Raw genomic sequence first — 20,250 nt, forward strand, 5'->3', positions numbered from 1 at the left:
GGTCTGGGGTAAGTGACTACTGGCAAGCAACACACAATTTGCTCATGAATAAACACAATAGGGACAAAAAAGCCCATTACTGACATGGGAGTCATAAAGAGTCAACAAAAAACTGCAATCTAAAACATATGTAAATTGTGAATGCTTAATGCTTGGTTATTTACTTTGTTGCTTCAAAACAACAGAATTCTTGTTAAAGTGTGGATTATGAAGTAATCTAGTTCACTCCTACTTGTTCAAGTTATTCCTTGTGCCAAATGTACAGACCACGTAGTTTAGTGGGGAAATGTTGCAACCTAGAAAAATGAAAGAAAATTGTCACTTGGTACAACTAGGATCTCCAAAGGGTGAGGCTGGCTCATTTGCAAAAGCCAATAAATGCACTGATGAATTAGGAACAGAAACGTGTAGCTGAATTGAAAGGCAAGGATGAAAAGTGCAATAGCAGGAATGGCAAACAGGTCAGAACAAGGTTGATAATCATGATTCTATTTATACATCCATGCCTTTTGATCAAATGATCTTCAAAGTGGCTTACAACCTAGGTAGTGGGGTAGGAAAACTGAAAAAAAAATCACATCTGGCAATCAATGTGCCCTATTGGTTTCAGATAGCACAAGGGTAGCCGACTCTACAAAGACCGGGACACAAATTTTCAGGGCCCCCTAGCAGCTATGGTGGCTCATTTACAAGAAGTTATGTGTTTGTGTTAATTCTGGAAGTGTGTACTAGATTCTGACCAAACTAAGTCTCCTAGAGCACAATATACATCAGGAGGCTTAGTCTGGTCAGAATACACTAAGTTGCCAGACACGAAATAAATTGGCATTATTTTCAGCTGTCCGAAGGAGACCTAGTTTGTCTGGCTGGTGGCAGAGGACAAAAGATCCCCAACCCCTTGCTTCTGCAATCCCAGGGCAACTGGGGCACTGGTTTTGGGGGGGCTGGCATGGAGTCTGCAGCTCTTCATTCACTGTTCAATGGCTGGTGAAAGGTTAGTTCTTCCAGGATTTAGAACAGCTGGTGCACAGTTTGATGACATACCCATCCTATTCTGTGTTCACATCTGCATTGGCATGAAGAAAGGGAAAAAGCATTAGGTATAGACTCTGTACAGTTTGCATACCTTGTTTGGTGCAGAGATATATTTCCTGGTGATGTTAGGTAACAATACCCCAAGGCTACCATCTGCTTAATTTTGGTCTCTAATGGGCACCTATAACGGAGATCCCTGAGAAAGGGACATGTCTAGTCAGGCAAGGTTGGGATTAACTTTAACCTGGATACAAATCACCCAGACAAACCTGCAGAGATTGCGTTGCTTCATGTTCATCTGTCTACAGTCTACTTCCATTAAGAAAGACAGCTTTTCTCAGCAAGGGAAAATATAGTAAGCCCAATTCCCAGCACTCAGAAAACTGTCGCTTAATCCTGGGTGGCTCATGTCAGTTTATCAGAACCAAAGCTGGTTCTGAATGGTGCCTAGTTAAACTATGGAATTTGTTTCCTTAAGATGTAGTAATAGCCACGAACCAGGATGGCTTTAAAAGAGTTAGGCAAATTCACAAAGGATAAGACTCTCAAGGGCTACTAGCCAGAATGGCTATATTCTCCCTCCACTGTGCAGCACATTTCTGTGGTAAACTACGTAGATTTTGCATTAATCTAAGTCTCACTCATCTCCTGAACTGCTCTCCCAATCAAACGGAGTGGACTATTCTCTGCTCATTCCCACAAATATCCAGCAAATATGAAGCACAAAGAGTTGAAACAAGGGAAACATTTGCTTAAAAACAGCCTTTTTGTGTGAGCATGCTGGTAATGCTTCAGAAACCCAGTGACAGAGTAATAGCATCTCATTTCTCTAGAACGATTGTTCAACAAGACAGAAAGCGTATCCTGGTAGGAAAGCCAACATCCTCCCACTCCTCTTAACGCCTCAGGCTTCTCTACTGGGATTTCTTCCAGTGAGTTATCCCTCCCCCCCCCACCAACATCTTTCAATTATTTTGAAATAGCAAAAGTCATCCTAAAAGAATTAGGCTATTGCCTCAGATCTAGTGCAGCATATTTAAAGCAAGGAAATCTAGCCGCGAGTAAGAATGCTATCGCTTATGCAAAGGAGATACTATAAATTTAAAACAAAAACAAAAACAAATCACATGTGCCCCAACCATTAAAGCATGAGCAAGAATAAAACAAGCAACTGGCCAACATCCTTGTTACATTCTCGACAAATAATTTCCAAACTTTATTTTAATCAGATTCTAAATGGCCAAAATATCATGAGATTTTAGAATACGATGGTGAAAGGGTGAAACTTCAGAGTTATGAGAAACTAAAGCCTAAGGTTCGAGACTGGTTGCATTACCATCAGATAAATGAGACGTTTAAACAGGACAGGAAAATAGGATTTCAGAAAGAGAAGTCAAAACTAGAAACAGAATTGTTGGAACCCAATACTAAGAACTTATCAAAAATGTATAACTTGCTGTTAAAATGGAATACACAGGATGAAATGGTGAAATCAGCTATGATTAAATGGGCACAAGATATCGGTCATGATATTATGTTTGCTGACTGGGAACAGTTATGGACCACCGGTATTAAATTTACTGCATGTAATGCCTTAAAAGAAAATATTATGAAAATGATCTACCGGTGGTACATGACCCCAGTCAAGCTTGCAAAAATATATCATTTGCCTAATAATAAGTGTTGGAAATGTAATGAGACTGAAGGCACTTTCTACCACCTTTGGTGGACCTGCCCAAAGGTTAAAGCTTTCTGGGAAATGATCTATAATGAAATTAAGAAGGTCCTTAAGTGGACTTTTCCTAAGAAACCAGAGGCTTTCCTCTTGGGCATGGTGGGCCAAGTGGTGTCAAGGAAGGACAGGATTTTCTTTATGTATGCCACTACAGCAGCAAGAATTCTACTGGCAAAGTATTGGAAGACGCAAGAACTACCTACTCTGGAAGAATGGCAAACAAAGGTGATTGACTTTATGGGACTGGCCGAGATGACGGGCAGAATCCGGGACCAGGGGAAAGAGACAATGGAAGAGGACTGGAAGAAATTCAAAATATATCTTAAAAATAATTGTAAAATTGAGGAGTGTTAAGATGTCAGGGGGTAAGAAGTAAAGAATTGCAGCAGTAAACAGAAAATTTAAGAATTTCTTTTTATGAAAGGGAATTAGGACAATGGACCTAAGGGTTGCTAAAGAACCATTAAACAAGGATGCAGGGATGGGGAGGTATGGGGAAGTCAAAGAAAGAAGGGTATGAACTGATGAGCTTGAAGTTGTACTGTTTTATATTGTTCTTTACTATTTGTGTGGAAAATTAATAAAAATTATTATAAAAAAAAAAAAACTTTATTTTAATCATATTCATTCCCTCTAATAGTAAACTTTGTGTTGATCAGAAGCGGAGCCGAAGTCAAACTGGGACAGAGACAAGGCAGAGAGCGCTCTGTATACCTTGGAGCTTTGCCAGGTATGCATTTCCTTTCTGGTTCTGGGTGTTTTGTTTTTTGTTTTTCTTAGAAAAGCAAAAACAACAACCAAGTCCTCCTACAGGAAAAGAATGACGTAAGGAACAGTTAAGAAGTCTGAGAGTGACAAAAACAATCACCTCCATCAACAAAGACAGGAGGCGGGTGGGTAGACATAAGATGAAATAGGAAATATACAAGCCCTCGGTGGGTTAAATGACCATTAGTTCCAAGGGATGACACTCGCTTCCCTTCAACCTGAGGCCTGATGGGAGGGGAGAGAATTAGGGTTGGAGCCTATTTGCTGACCCACTCTTCTCCGTTCTTCAAGATCAATCCCAATATGGGTGTGCCCTCTTTGCAACATAAATGGTCCTTTGGGAGCGATTAATAAGAAGGCGAGGATAGAGGAGAAAGCACTTTCTCCAACCCAAATGCATTGGTTCAATAGAACAATTTACACTCTAGGGGGAAGATTCTCAAATGGGGAACAGAAGAAAAATTGGGAATTCACTCTCAGCACTCTCCTATACAGCAGGGAGACATAAAACTACTCTGCCCAACACTGTATCACTCAGGAATGCTGCATGAGGAACCTCACTACTAACTCTATTACCACATGATTGAGCCAGCAGGCAAGCATAACATTTTCTTCTTTCCCACCCTCACAAAATCTCCTACCTCCAATCCTGTCATACCACACCTAGCTCTGGAATGGACTATGGCAAAATACTTGTGTGTGTAAAGGTAAAGGTAAAGGTACCCCTGCCCATACGGGCCAGTCTTGACAGACTCTGGGGTTGTGCGCCCATCTCACTTAAGAGGCCAGGGGCCAGCGCTGTCCGGAGACACTTCCGGGTCACGTGGCCAGCGTGACATCGCTGCTCTAGCAAGCCAGAGCCGCACACGGAAACGCCGTTTACCTTCCCGCTGGTAAGCGGTCCCTATTTATCTACTTGCACCCGGAGGTGCTTTCGAACTGCTAGGTTGGCAGGCGCTGGGACCGAGCAGCGGGAGCGCACCCCGCCGCAGGGATTCGAACCGCCGACCTTTCGATCGGCAAGTCCTAGGCGCTGAGGCTTTAACCCACAGCGCCACCTGCGTCCCCCCACTTGTGTGTGTACTCACTTATAATTCTCTCTCTCTCTCTCTCTCTCTCTCTCTCTCTCTCTCACACACACACACACACACAGCAGGATGGAAACTTAAGTGGCTGTTACTGTCAAACTGTTCATGCCATAAACTGCCCATACCTGAAAGCACAAAGTCATTCACTGATTGAATGTCAAGCTACTACAAGATTAGCATTGCAATGCTTGATCTCTTAAAAAAGAACACTTGAAATCTTTGCGAAAGCCAAGTAACTGCTTTGTGACAGACAAGGCCTGCTTTGTCAGTACAAGCTTCCTTCTGCTTCCCACATCACTGATTTTCTATATGGTCCAGGTATATACCAGGATGGCGGTACTTGTGTTTTCTGGAGCCAATATATTTGCAAGCCATTTCCAATTAAAACAGTAAACCTCTCTCCGAGGTTATATTGCTTTCTGTCATACTGGTCTCTCTAACCAGCTCTAGCCAGGTATTATACAGAGAGCATTAATATATAGCATCTCTATAGCACATTCAGGTGTTCAGTGCCAACGTATATTTTCTCAGTTATCCTTACAAAAGCCTTACAAGCCTGTTTTATCAAGACTGGAGAACCTCCAGACCAAACTAGACCCAACAGGAATCCTAATTTGGCCCAAGAGGCAAATCCTCACAAGCCAAACCCAATCACCCTACACCTGATGTCATCTATGGCAGCCATTGTGTGGCAGGTTGCAATGAAATGAGCGGTGTGGAAATAATCACATCATTAATTGTCTTAAATTTGAAAATGACATAAAATAGCAGACAATGAAATGAGTAACTTTGTATTTGGCAGAAATCAAATTGCAGGAGAATGGAAACAGCACTGATTGTGACAGAGACAGAATGGAACAGAAATCCCGAGTTACCACTGACTTCTAGGACTATATACCGCAGCCAATTCTTTAGCACTGTTATGATGGAGAGGAGAGGTGCAACTATGCCAAAGGAGAAGGAGATCTAGACTGACCTGGCCACTTCTGATTCTTCCTCACTGTGCCCACAACTCCATTGTTTCTCTCTTCTTTTCCCGTTGTTATAGCTACTGCCGATACACTGGAGCATTAAACTTGCTCCAGTGTATCATCATCATTATACTTCTTCCTGCTAGAAACTAGAGATACATTAGCACTGCCATAGAGGATTTAGCTGCAGCCCCACCTTCAACCAGGTAGTCATGTAAGCATTGGTAAAGTGAGTCATGAAATTAGCCATCTAGGGCTTGCCAATCAGAAGGTCGGCAGTTCAAATCCCCATGACGGGGTGAGCTCCCGTTGCCTGGTCCCTGCTCCTGCCAACCTAGCAGTTCAAAAGCACGTCAAAGTGCAAGTAGATAAATAGGTACCGCTCTGGCAGGAAGGTAAACGGTGTTTCCGTGCACTGCTCTGGTTCGCCAGAAGCAGCTTAGTCATTCTGTCTGCAGAGAAACGCCGGCTCTCTCAGTCAATAAAGCGAGATGAGCACTGCAACCCCAGAGTCATCTGCAACTGGACTTAACTGTCAGGGGTCCTTTACCTTTTTAAAGCAGTTTAGAACTAACTACCACTCAGTCCCTTCCATCACCTACACAAGGCAAAACCTTTGCAATAACTATTTAGCTAAAACTTTGGCCACAATGCTTAAATCACAAGACAATCAAAAACTGTCAGCAACATATATATTGAGATCACCAGGTCGAGGGATAATAAAAAAAATTGCACAGGTACATAGAGGACTGTAAAGACATTAACAGCACCTGCTGTTATGGCAAATCAACTTTTATGTTTTAATCTGGACCACAGTGTGCAGATGTATTTTGATCAATTTGTTCATATCAAAAGTTTCCTATTCAACTCTATTCCTACCAAGCAAATGCTGGTCTGATACCTGAGCAGGTCACCCACAAACATACCACAGGCAGCAGGAGCTCCAGGTTTTTCCAGTGATGCACAAATTGTATAAAGCCCAGAGAGACCAATGGCCACACAAATTCTCTACCATATATATTTAAATCCATACAATAAGGCATACTGTCCAACTATTTAACCCCTTGTTTTCAACAGATATTGTGCTGGCTTCAAGGTTGTATTTTATCTCAAGGCTTAGTCCATGAGTAGCCCATTGTACTCCACATCAAGCTGCTCTTGAAAAGAAAGGGAGATTGCAGGACTCAAGTACCAACTAATGATAAGGATAGGAGGCCTTCGGGGTTGGCGCCTCCAGCAATGGCGGAGCTCCTCTGATCGGGAGGAACTTGCTCCGTGAAAAGTAGGGTCTGAACCACAACGGCGAAGGCGGAGACCCATAGAAATCACAGGCGGAAGAAGCCCGTGAACTTGGGATTCGGCTGGCACCATTCGCGCCTCCCCTACTCGCGGAAAACCCTGTTTTGGGGATCCGGAGCAACGTGGAGTGAGTGGCGCGGTGCTTTGAATCGACTGCTTCTTTCACGGAGTGAAGCCGCATTGCTATTGTCGGAGAGCGCTGACTTTTTTCCTGTGGACAATTGGACTTTAAACAACAACCCGTGAGTAGAACGGAAAATTGGATTTTTAAATACCTTAATTTGGCAACGAGCGGGGAAGGTTCAAAACAGGAAGTCCGTCTTCCCTTTTTGTAAATAGACTGAAGCAAAGAGGTTGCAAGCTAAGGTCTTATGAAGCCTCATGTAAAGGATTAAATTTCCATCGATTGAAACCATTAAACCTCCCTTGGAAGCAGGGGAAGAGGGGGGAAATTGTGGACTGTGCATCCTGCAGGAGAGAGTGATAAAAACTAAATTATCACTGCTCTGAACTCCTGGGAACGGGCTGCCAGCAGATTGACGTTTGGAAGAGTTCATTGACAGCGAAAAACAGTCAGTTAATAAGAGAAATATATTGCTTTCACTGTCCGCTTCTGCGTTTTAAAAGGAAGAAAAAGCAATTGAAAAAGTAACTGAAAACTGAAACTATTTTACTTTTGGAATTGTGTCGGAAAGGATTGATACAAGTGGAGATTGCTCCCCTCTAGAGGGAGTTTTTGAAACTGTTACAAGAGTTGAGCTGAAACTGTTACAAGAGTTGAGCTGAGGAATCCAGCTGTATGATAAGAATTGTGAGAACTAGAGACTGACCTTGGACTAAAACGTCGGCAGATGAGATAATAGTGTCTGCATTTTGCAGGATAGATCATTTGCTGAAACAGCTTCACAAGAAGATAGATGCTATGGCTACTAAAATTGACATTTCGGGACTAAAAGTGAATACCAACACAGAAATAACTCAGGATCTGGCACAGGAATCTATTCCAACAGGGCAAATCGTTGAAAAGGAGAAGGAGAAAGTTGCTGTTGTCAAACTTAAAGTAATACAAGGGGGAGCCTTAACCTCACAGAGGCAGGTTGAGGGTTACAGGTCGGGGCCCTTTGTGGTTGAAACTGGAAGAGGTCAGATTTTGAGGATTGGAGCCTGGCCTGGACTGGAGGGGGAAGGTTGGAGAGATCCCCTTATGCAGGGATCAATTGACATTTGGGACATGGATTTGGGTCAGGAGGGGATTGGAGCTTTGGGGGCCTTTGGATTTGGAGAAACCTTGAAACAAGATTTGAAATATTTTATGGATCCTAGTTTTAACCATGGAAATCTGGTTGACCTGTCGAGATGGAATAAAAGTGCTGTTGGGTCGGAGCTTCCCCGAGATCTGCTCTCTTGGCAGAAGGGATGTGGAGAAGAGTTAAGATCTCCAGGTTGATGGACTATATGGAATTGACGGAAAGGATTGGCAGAGGCCAAGACCAGGAAGAGGAGACGGTGAAGAAGATTGGAAAATTTAAAGTCTATATAGGGAAATTTTGTAAAATTTAATGAGGGATAGAAAAATCTTGGAATGGATTTTTTTTTTTTTTTTGGCCTTAGTGGAAATGTTTTAAGAGGTTAAGTGTAAATAGGTATATTAGATTTAATGGGGAATAAGATTAAAAATATTTTAAGATAAAGGATTTGCTGAGATAACGTATAGAAGTGGAATACAAGGAGGGAGGTGAGAGGAGGTCAATGAAACAAGGGAATGAAAGATAGATTATGGTAAAGGTATGATGTGTGTTTTTAAATTGTTTTTGTATATATGCAAAACAATATACAGAGCTAAATAGGTCTAAGCATAAATGAATGCTGCACTGAGTGTCTGCAGCTGCTCTTAGCAGCAACCTTATCTCTACACACGATCTCTGACACTCAGTCTCTCTCTCTCTCCGACACACTGACTGACTGACTGACTGACTGACTGACTGACTTGGTCTGGAGCTGAATAAGTAGAAGGCAGAACACTGTTCCTCCTCTCTGGAGAATCAGCAGACTCGTCAGGAGATTCTTGGATATGTGAGGGGTGAAATCTCCTGGAAACCGCTGGGGAGGGGTGGAGGAATGTTCTTGTGCTCAGGTACTGTTTGCAGGTTTCCTACGGGCATCTAGTTGGCCACTGTGAGAACAGGATGCTGCACTAGATGGTCCTTTGATCTGAACCAGCGGACTCTTCTTATTGCCCTTAAGAACTTATGTTTGCAATCCTAAAAATAATTTACTTGCAAGTTCCATTCAATCAACAGGATTCACCTTATGGCTAAACTGCTAGTTATAAACTCTTGCTCCAACCATCTTGAATTACAATCTTGAGAGCAACTGCCACTAAAATGGTCCCAAAGAAACATGCATAGGAGTAGGGTGCATGGCATGCCTAATTTTCTCAGATGTGTACCTGCTTGAAGAGGCTTGCATTTTCTGGAAACTCATATGAACAGCTGTTAGGGATGGTACAATCTGATGCACTTTTGCAGATGTGTTCAAGTCTATTAAAATTTAATTTTCATGGCCTTTGAAGCTTAGAGGCTTGAAAGGGAGGCAAAGGGAAACACACAAAACAAAGACTGGGAAAGGACAACATGAGATGTTTCATGCAAATAAAACCTCTGTGCACTGCAAACAGGCAATTATTTGCCTGGACTTTCATCAGATACCTTTGCTAGAGAGGTAGCTCCCTTCTCTGCTACAGATGGAGAGGAAGCAGATAATAGACAAGAAGTTCCAGACAGCATTTCCTCCCCTTTCTGTTACCTCTCCCCTTGCATATACCTCCAGAATGTAACAGACATTTCTCTTTTGTACCATGAACAAAGTCAGTATGATTACCAAAGGATTTGCCTGCTTTACACCAAAAGTGAATCCGTATAAGGCTTTTGATATGATAACATTTGTAGAGTTACTGGTATAACGCATAGGCACAATTACAGCCAGATGCGTAACTTGTATACATGTGGCAGAATTCTGCGATTCACCCTCCACATATTTCTGGGCTCCCAACTCCCCTCAGCCCCAGTGAACATCGATTATGGGAATTGTAGTTCAAAACATATGCAGAATACCACATTTGCTACCTTTGAGCTATAGCATTCCATGGCTTGTGCCACCAAGCTTGATGTGTTTCAGAGCAGAGAGATGCACCAAGCCACATTTTTCTTTGGCATGAGTCCAGGGACAGCTTCTACTCAAACTTCAGGAGTACAGTCCTTAAATGTTTTAAGATACACAATAATGTTTTTCTTGAGTCAAGATTGTCCAAGGGAGCTTGTGTTTCCTCCTTCACATGCAGCAGGTGGATTAGCTCACCTGTACAAATCTGGAGATCCACCCTGTCAGCACGTTTCTTCAACACTGTTTAGAAAAATCTATAAACCCCTTAATAATAATAATACCTATGTGGTATACATAAAATATACACACTCCCACCCTCAGGATATATATTGCAATCTGGACTGCAGAAGTAGATCTGCAGGAAAGGTGAATTGACGCAGGTGGCGCTAAAGGTTAAAGCCTCAGCGCCTAGGACTTGCCGATCGAAAGGTCGGCGGTTCGAATCCCTGCGGCGGGGTGCGCTCCCGCTGCTCGGTCCCAGCACCTGCCAACCTAGCAGTTCGAAAGCACCTCCGGGTGCAAGTAGATAAATAGGGACCGCTTACCGGCGGGAAGGTAAACGGTGTTTCCGTGTGCGGCTCTGGCTCGCCAGAGCAGCGATGTCACGCTGGCCACGTGACCCGGAAGTGTCTCCGGACAGCGCTGGCCCCTGGCCTCTTAAGTGAGATGGGCGCACAACCCCAGAGTCTGTCAAGACTGGCCCGTACGGGCAGGGGTACCTTTACCTTTACCTTTTAATGTACCACAACAGGAGTTGGGACACTCATTTTCCACAACCACCAGCAGCAGCTTGAGGCAAATATTGCAGGTAAAATGAAAAAATAAAATAAAAATACTTTGCTTTCTTTATGTGCACAAGGGATAGAAGATGCTGTTTGTGTGCAGTGTCAAGGCAAAAGACGCTCTTCTTGTCCCCAAGTTCATTGCTTTTCAGGCTCAAGTGCACCTCTGCAGCCGATGACCAGAAAAGCAAAGCCTAGACTATTCGCTCACCTTAAGACCCATATCATATATTTGGCATATGTTGTCTATATGTTAAAGGCCACTGAGAACACAAAGCACATTTCAGAAGTATATTTATGAAGGTATTAGGTGTGCAAATGAAGCATTCTGTCACAGCTGTGGGTAAATTCATTTATAATGCACAAGCATCTCTTGAGGACAGCACAAGTCTTTTGGGTTCCTTCCAAGAGTGTTTGTTTTTTTCCAGGCAAATTGCACCTCAGTTGTTCCACAACAGTCATGATACTTAACTACCCACCTTTTCCAGCTGGCCCTAAACAGGTTCAGAAACTAAGCTGACTTGCGATGGGATGACAAAAAGTGAGGCCGGAAGGCTGGTGCCGCAGCAATTTAGGCTGCTGTACACGCCCCCTCGAAGGCACCTGGGTTGGGTGCCTGCCCGTGGGCGTGGGCACCAGCCAGGTGAGTGGGAGGCAGGGGGCTAACGCTCCCTGGTTGAGGCGGAGTCCGGCTCCCGACCACAACCACTCCCCTCTCTTGCAGGAGGAGAGTCTTTACAGTATTATTATGCATACAGTCTCTCCAAATGTCCTAAGCACATACAGTATTTAAAGTAGTGCGTATCCTTTCAAATAACTTCAATTAGCAATACACAGGCTCAATCCTGCATCTGCATGTAGCCTTATTCATTCTGCCTGTGGGCCTAACACTGGTGTCCATTTCAAAAGAAACGTCTTTACATCCTAGTTTAATAGCAGTTTCTTTTTTTAAAAAAAGAGAGAGAGATCTACAAGTTAAGAGTTGAGGCTACAATATTTTCTCAAAAGGCAGAATGGCTTTCAATGATTTCCACCATTTTTTTAAAAAAAAAGTGAGAAAAGACACTGAACTCATGTAAACACAGTTTATTCTCCACAGTACAAGGCCTGCTTTTGATACATGATCATGTGGGGGTCCTCCACACACAACAAAACAGCTGGAAGTCTTACGCTAGGTGAATTAGACCTATCAAACAGGATCTCCAAACATTCAGGTATGAAGTCTCTCCATATGATTAAGAGATGCTTATGAACATTAGCACTGTCATGCACAAGTACTGTTAAGAGCCACAACAAAATCCCTAGAACTTTCTCTCAAAAGAGTCCAAAGTTATGTCTCTTATCAAGAAAGCTGCAGTAAATCCTGTCTTTCCACATGGCTGAAAACCAGCCCAGAGAGTTGGGCTATCAAAGTCAACTATTGTAAAACATTTGACAGTCAGTCCCCATTATGGCGCAAACATCCATTGCCTCCTTCATATACTTCCATACTTTGAGATCTCCTAACGAATGCTGTTTGTGACATTATTCATATTTAGACTTTAAAGCACACGAGTTTCAGGTTTCTAACAAGTCTGTGCAAAACACATACTATTCTTGTTTTCAATGTAACCAGATTCAAATCTTCATTTTTAGTATGTGCTTTCCCCCCCTCCCCGAAAGAACTTTTACAGGCATTCCAACAACAGAGCTTCAAGCTGCAGCTTTGTTTACAGGTATTTAAAAATGCAGTTATAGCACTTATACTTGAGTAATAGTTGCAGCCAACAGATACTTCTCTTAGCTTTTAGAGAGACTGTAGCCCTTGAAATTCCAGGGTTTTAAACAATGATAACCTCCATCTCATGTTTTATTAGGCATAGTTGCTCTCAAATTAGCTTCCTCATCATTACTTACCAATGCTATTAAGCTGCTGCAATGACTGCTACTTTCATCCCACCCTGGCTTGCAGTTGTTTTATCCAAATATTAAAGAGCAGAGTTGAAAACTTGCATAATTCCTTTGCAGAATGGACAAGGTTCCACTTCTAATTCAATTTAACCAAAGCAACAGACCAGAAGAATGTACTGCTGTTGTTTGACATTCATTTAGCACCAGTGTGCTAGGTGCTGCATAAACATAAATAGCAAGTCACTTTCCAAGAGAACTGTTAAAGAACAGTAATGTGATTCTACAATGGTTCAGAAAAGGGTTACAGACGGAAAATGCCTAGCAGATAGATGAAGAGTGGAAGATACTTCTAGACATAGGAATGCGAGATAGCAGGCACTTGAACAGGAGGAACTAGGAGGAGGACTAAGAAGGTAAACAGGAGAGTTGGAGCCAGCTGCTCCCTGGCGACTCTGCACAGCGGTTCTCTCTATTTCTGTGGTACAGCTCCCAACAACTTGGCAGATGTTTCCACCCAAATGTGATACTGCCCCTCACCCCATCCAAAACTGATCCAGTTTTCTGGAGACTACAGGTGGATAATTACAGGTGGGAAACCATTAATAGCCCAATCTGAGCAACTCACATGAAACCACTGGAATCAACCACCTAAGAGATTTCTAAGTGTAAGGCTGAGGCTGGATATGACATAGAACCAATATAAACAATTACTGAGAATAGTATAAAATGGGAGAGATGGGGGAAGAGTTTGATTTACCTTTATATTCCACCCCCTCAGTCTACTGAACTACCTCCTATCAGTGTCTTAAAATACTAACTATGGTAATATACCCTTTTGCCTCCATTTTAACAGTGGATGCTAGTATTCCCCTTGGCCTTTCCTATTCAAGTGAAGTGTTCTTTTTTATAGCACTAAATTAGGATCCCTCAAGAAGCCTGAAAATGCAGACAAAGGTAACAGGCTTTTAACGCCATTAGTAACTTCCAATGCAGCATGTGAACACTGGAAAATTACCACATTTGTTTATACCAGCCTTTGCCAAACAGATGTTTTGGATGACAACTCCAGGTAGCATGACCAATAGTCAGGAGTGGTGGGAATTGTAGTCCAAGGTGACCCAGTTGGTATGAAAAGTTGGACTACCCTGAGTTAGATGATTACCCACAAGCCACAGAAGGGAACCTCTTACCACAGTAACTCAGTGACAGCAATACCAGCCAACATGGTGCTCTCCAATGCTGCTGGCACACATCTCCCATCATCTCTCAACACTGGCCATGCTGGCTGGAGCTGATGGCAGCTATAATAGAAAACATCTGGAGAGTACCATGTTTGCGACCATTGGCTTATACCACCTTTGTAAACCAACCATCAGTAACACTACCTGCAGTAAGGAGGATACTACTTTTCCTGGATTTCTGATCAGGTGTTGATACAAAGTAAAGTTCTCTTTCATCAGAGTGACATTTTAGACATTCGATACATACCATGCTAAGGTGCCACTTGGTGAATAATGACTTGCATCCACCCACTATTAAAACAGCTTTTATGAAATTATGAGTGCTGGGCCTCAAATCAAGAATGCATTTCTTTGTGGTGTTATTTACATAGCCACCTATTTCATAGAAACAGTTTAACTGAATAAGTGTAACTGGACAGCCGCTGGAACTTTTTAAAAAAATCAATGAAACCTTCAGCTTTCATAAAATACTCTTGAGAAACTAACCCCTAAAAAAAGCCCTATTAGGTCAGTCTTGCTTATTTAACAGACAGTATACTAAATTAACTCTAATTAGATGAGCTTGGCAAGTTCATGAGCAGCATTTATTCTTTTCACACATTCCCAAGGCATTGCTTCTCCTGTCTTATCTCCCCTGCAGATTTCTCTTCCTGTATTCCCAAAGGAATGATTTCAGGTTTTAGACACAAGGAAAGGCTTCACACATGGGGAAATGAAACCCTTGTTAAACTCTCATGTCAGCCCTTCAACCTCCTTCAAAATCCTAGTTCAAGTATTGTTTCCCAGGTACAAGACCTGGAAGGTATCATAGTAAAGGACAAAAAAAAAAAAAAAGGAGCTCAATCTTTTTTTATGCTAACCAATATAGGATTTCCCATGTTGCATAAAGGCTAATCTTTTTAGAGGCATCAAGTTATAGTTGGAAGTAATTTATGGCATCACCAAGATGAAACTAAATTGATTAAATCCCTCAATAACCACAGCCTCACACATTTTGTTTTGTTTCTGATACGCTTGTTTCTAGACTTCTCCAAAAGTTCCAAGTCAGAAGTAGTTCACAACACCAGCAAGAAAACCTGTGTCTTTAAAATCAGGGCCTCTTGTCAATACAACCATGGAATCAGTTTCCTTTTTGTTATATGAAAAAGAAAAAACCTCTTCCACTTTATTCCCCTCCTCCTGCCCCTTCTAAAGCCTCTGTTTCCAATTACTATGCAATCTTTGGAAGATGCCAACCTGGAATGTGTTTCCAAGTGTATCTTGTCTGGCAGCATCTGCTATAAATGGGTATTTTCCATACGGGCCATTGGAACAATTCATGCAGGGAGACAATACCATGTGAGAGATAGGTTTTACCTGTTTTTATGGCGGGCTGTGTTTTTATCTGATCAGGAGATATGAAGGAAGCAGATACAGAGTGGGTGTTTTTTTGTTTGATTTACCTTTTAAATGCTTCAGCTGGGTTTCTCTCGCACTCCCCAGGCTGCAAGAGACTTTGAACAGCAGGATCTCTCAGTTTGTCCTCGAATCCCTGAATCAGTCCACTGCGACAGATTTGGGCCACTAACCCTCTGATAAAGCCTCCCACACAGAGAGTGTCCGAGTCCTGAGCCCTGCAGAAGTGGAAAGCCAGGGCTTGGTGATGTAAACCCCTTTGCAGACTGGCAGGTGAGCTGGGCCACAGTAATTCAGTACAGAGGGCTGTTTTGCCACTACCCGGCCCTCCTACCAGCAACACTCCCCAGGCAGCTCCCTTGCCAGGGACGACGCAAGTATTAGTCCCAGAGTTCAGCACAACGGATGGTTTGTTGGCAGTGCTGTTGCTGCAGCTCGTCTTTTCCTGCAGGCAGTGCTGAAGCTTGTGAAAAACCCACTCTCTACAATAAAACTGTTTCCCCTGCAGCAAGCTAGTCTGAGCCATTTTACAGACTTTCTTCTCTGGGACAGGTCAGAAACAACAGCACATCTTTAAAAGTTGCACTCAAGGCAGGTCCTTAAATCCAAGTCGACAAGTGCGCAGCATGGAGCTTGGTCACTGGGCAATGCAATCCGCGAACCTTTCATCCCCTCACATAATGGTCAGTAGCATCTTTGCAAAGCCGAAGAGGCATCTTTCCATCCAAATGCTCTCCTGATTAGCACATGGTGTATTGCCGATCATCCGATTTAGAAATAAAGCTACGTTTGATGCCAAGGCTCAGAAATACTTCTCATATGGCTTAAAAGGTCATGCAATGCCATGGCTACAGCTGCAGCTTATAGTGCTGCATTTCCCTCTAATACAGATGATACATCTAAAAAAGCTGAGTTGCTAACACGCACGGTTCCTGCATGTTCTCTGTGCCTCTCTAGGTTTCCAGTCATTCCAAAATATGTGGCTTTTATAACCCCCTTCAAAACGCCGCCCACTTGTCAAAAAAAGGCTTCTTTTCTGTTCCGTGAATGTTTACTGAAAATGTACGGATCTGCCTTGTATATCGAGAAGTGGTTCACTGGAGTCTGTGCAAGCTTCTGTGGTCCAAGAAAGCCCTTCAAATTATGACGCACCGTGTCTCCAGTGAGATGGAAACACTCAAACTTCTTGCGCAGAAGGAGACATTCAGCAAGTGCTTTCTTTGCAGTCTCATGGTCTACTCTCACACTCCAGGTGTCTCAACTGCAGATGTCAAAACACTCCCATTTCTGCCCAGACCTGAAATTAAGCACCACAAACACTTGTTAGCTGACATGCACCAGGGTATTCCACTCTTAAGTAAATCAACTAAAGCCAGTTGCTTATTAGGGCACAAAAATAAGAACCTAAGAAAGAATTCACTTTATGCACACTACGTCCTGCTTTTTTTAGTGTCGGAGGAGCAAAAACAGCACAAAAACCCCAACAATGCCCTACTAGCACTGGCTAGATTCACATTTGTGCCCTTTTTGAGCAAGATAGGTGACCTTGAAGCCACAAAAGAGCCCCCTATCCAATTCTGAAAACTGATATTCATCCAAGGACCCTCCTATCTCCTTCTCCCCCCCCCCCAAAAAAAAACTTGGTCATCTGAAGCTCCCTTGTACCTGCTTCCTATTATGCCTACTGATCCTGCCGCCCTCCAGCTTTTTCACAGCCGCCTTTGTTCAGGGCTCTGGAGCATCAGGAGCAAGACAGGAGCCACGTTTCCACTTACCGTCTTCTCTCTCTCTCTCTCTCCCCGCCCCCCTCCATCCCAAAAGTCCCCCGGCATTGTTGCTGGGCAGCGTGCTGCCGCTGTCATCGGCTCGGCTCCCCGCGGTTGGATCCAGCAGCCAGCGACGCGCTCGTTGCATTTGTCCTCGGCTTTGTCTCTCCCCCGACCCCCCCCCCGGGCGTCCCGCACGGCTGGGCTTCCTGTTTCAGCCGATAGCCGAAAGAGAGGAGAAGATTTAGCAGGATGCAACGATCCCTTTCCTAGGGAAGCCTCCCCGGTTGCAGAGCCGTGAAGTCTTTAAGCTTAGGGGGAAAGAATGGGAAACAAGGAAAAGCGGACTCACTCGAGCCAGCGAGCGCTTGGCCCGCCTGCTCGCTTCCCAGATCCTCCGCTCCAGAGAGACACACGCCCTCCCTCCCTCCCTCGCCCACCCCACCGCAACGGAGGGGACACGCACGCAGCAGCGCCCCACGGCACAAAGATCCCCGCCCGCCACTCCGATCGCTTCAGCCCCCACCCTGCATCGCTGCACGGGAGTTGCATGCTCCGGGAGGAGGGCGTCCCGCCGCGGCCTCGCTCCTCTCCGCCCGCCGGTCAGGCTCCCAACTCGGATCGCACGCCTCCCTCTCCCCACCCCCACTCCCACGTTCGCGGGGTTCAGATTTCAAATACTCGCAGACCCAAAGAGAGAGAGAGTTCGGGCAATCCCCGCCCGGGTTTCCGACGACGCTGCGCGCTGGCCCCTTCTTCACCTTTGCCACTCATACAGCCTTCCACGAATCGGGAGGGGAAAGTTGGGGAGGGGGCAGGCAGGCAGGCAGGCAGACGTGCGCGCGCCCCGACCAAAACAAACAGAAACCCCGAGAGAGAGAGAGCGCTCCCACGTTCCCAAAGCCGCACCAGCGCCTCGCACAAGTTCGGGGCGCTTGGCGATCGCGATCGCAAGAAGGCAAGCAAGGATTTGTGGCGGATTGAGACGGGGACACCCCCCCCCCATCCTCACACACACACACACAAAACAAAGACCTTTGCACGGGGCGCGGCAAGCGTGCAGAGCAGACCCGCGCGCGAGCCCACCCGCTGCACACGGAGCTTTTTGCCCAAGGCAGGCGCTCATCCACACGGGGCGAGGAGGCGATCCGCCGGGCAAGAGAGTCGTGTAGACCCGGGCGCAGCCCCAGCAAAGCTGAGACAGCTGCCCGGCCGCGGAGACTGCCTAGCCCCTGGCAGAAAAGAGGGTCTTCTTCGCCGGGGTTGACACCACCCCAAGGGAGGGAGGTGGACGCGTGAGGGGCTGCACCCCCTTCCCCAGCCCTCCACCCACCCTCTCACTCGGCGAGAGAGAAAAGCTCCCTTCCCCGGTTGCTGCTGCTGCTGCTGCTGCTGCTCCTGCTGCTGCTCAGTTACCTCCCCTGCTTCCTCTCCTGTGGACAAGGAGGCGGCAGCTGCTGCTGCTGCTGCTGGTTGGCTCGTTCCCCTCCCGCCGCTGCCGCCGAAGCCGCTTTCCCCAAGGCGGGCGAAAGCCCAGACAGGCGTGTCCGCGGAGCTTCCCTTCGCCTCGTCCCTCTTCACTCCCCGCAGGGCCGGCCTTCCGGCCTCGCTCTCCCTGTCCGGCGCAGCCGAAGCGCGGCCGCCGCCACCACCACAGCTGCCCCCGCCCCTTTCCCCCTCTCCCCGGCCTGATTGGGCGGCCTCGCTCCGGCTCCTCCTCGGCGCTCGCCTCCTTAGGCCCCGCCCGCCGCCGCCTGCTGGTTTGGTGCTTCGGCCGTGGGCGTGGAAGGGGCGTGGCCAGACGCCGCTCGGCATTCCCCGGAGCGGAGGGAAGGCTCGGTACGCTGCGCTCGATCCTCGCAGCTGGCCGGGGACTCTTGAGTCGCTCCTTTGTTTTCAGGAGCAACAGGCTTTGCACTACACCTGCCTCTCGAGTAGGTTTACTGTGCTGGTTTCTATGAGGCTCATAGGAGAGCCAGCTCATAGCTGTCAACGTTTCCCTTTTTTTAAGGGAAATTCGCTTATTTCGAATAGGATTCCTCGCAAGAAAAGGGAAAAGTTGACAGCCGTGAGCCAACTCCTTGTTGCCGTGGTCCCTTCATAAAATATTTGAGGGGGTCTGCCAAAGTTAATGGGCATTGTCATTCAAATACAGTAGCTTAACCCCCAACTCCCCACTATTTTATTCAAATTGGCACCTGGGATGAGGCAAGATATAGGATCTCAGCCCTGGTCACTTGCTATATTTAATAGCATTGGAAGGTTGGAAGGGATTACGAGGGTCCAACTCGCAGAGATGTAGGAATCTTTTACCCAACATAGGACTTGAATCCACGACGCTGGATTAAGAGTTTTATGACCTACCAGCAGCAATTTAGAACCTCAAGCTCAACCTAGATGCTTTAGAAGAAGCACACACCCCTAACAAAATACTGCCACTTATTTCCAGGGGGAAGCCCATCCAGTTTCACCTCCTGAGGCCAATGGTGCCAACTTGAATAAAATAGGGAGGGGGAGTAAGACCCACCCTGCATAATCGATCACAAGACACAGCACACACACTATTTGAATGGCAATGTCCATCAACCTGGGGGGACGACGGTCCCCTCAAATATTTTTTGGGGGGTGGAGGGCAAAAAGCTTTTATTCCCAAGGAGTTGGCTTCTGTGCTCCTCATCAACCAAAATTGGGAAACTGCTGCCACTGCCTCTCCTTGCTTCTTCAATGGCAGTGGCAGCAGTGGGTGGGCCCTACAGCACTCAGACACAGCAGTGGGATCTGTTGCCTCTGGATCCCTGCAGGAACCCGCCACCTGAGGCAGTCACCTCAGTGTGCTGCCTTATGGTAATGTTTCTGCCCCCTTCCTACAACAGCATTCTCAGGGTGGAGCTTTTCCTTCTCGGAGAATAGAAGTCTGATTGTTAGCATTAATAAGGGCAAGGCTTTTGCACATTTCCTCATGTTTTGCATGTTATCCATGGCCCTCAACTCCCAGGAAAGTGGGTGTGAAATTGCCCAGGGCTGACACAACGATCACTCAGTGTGAGCAGGAGCAGCATGCCCTGTTTGGAGGCGAAATAGGAAGTGCCCAGCCCCTGCCCCTGCTCCTGCTGCCACC

General features: G+C 45.5%; 1 protein-coding gene across 3 annotated transcripts in view; it reads right to left on the reverse strand.

The window, feature by feature from the left end:
- The window catches only part of ANKRD50 (ankyrin repeat domain containing 50), a 45,524-nt gene extending 28,354 nt beyond the window's left edge, over positions 1-17,170 (reverse strand). The window contains exons 1-2 of one of the 3 annotated variants that reach the window (XM_079990508.1): positions 15,414-17,170; positions 13,921-14,031 (exon numbers count right to left, since the gene is read on the reverse strand). In XM_079990508.1, the coding sequence (XP_079846634.1) occupies positions 13,921-14,031; positions 15,414-15,892 (590 nt within the window). In that variant the 5' untranslated portion in view covers positions 15,893-17,170. Of the gene's footprint in view, positions 1-13,920; positions 15,391-15,413 lie in introns of those variants that run through there. The other 2 variants (XM_079990506.1, XM_079990507.1) reach the window with 2 other exon arrangements.
- Positions 17,171-20,250: the final 3,080 nt, after the last annotated feature.

The sequence above is a fragment of the Podarcis cretensis genome (assembly GCF_951804945.1).
Source record: "Podarcis cretensis genome assembly, chromosome: 9".
In the NCBI taxonomy this organism is placed as follows: Eukaryota; Metazoa; Chordata; class Lepidosauria; order Squamata; family Lacertidae; genus Podarcis; species Podarcis cretensis.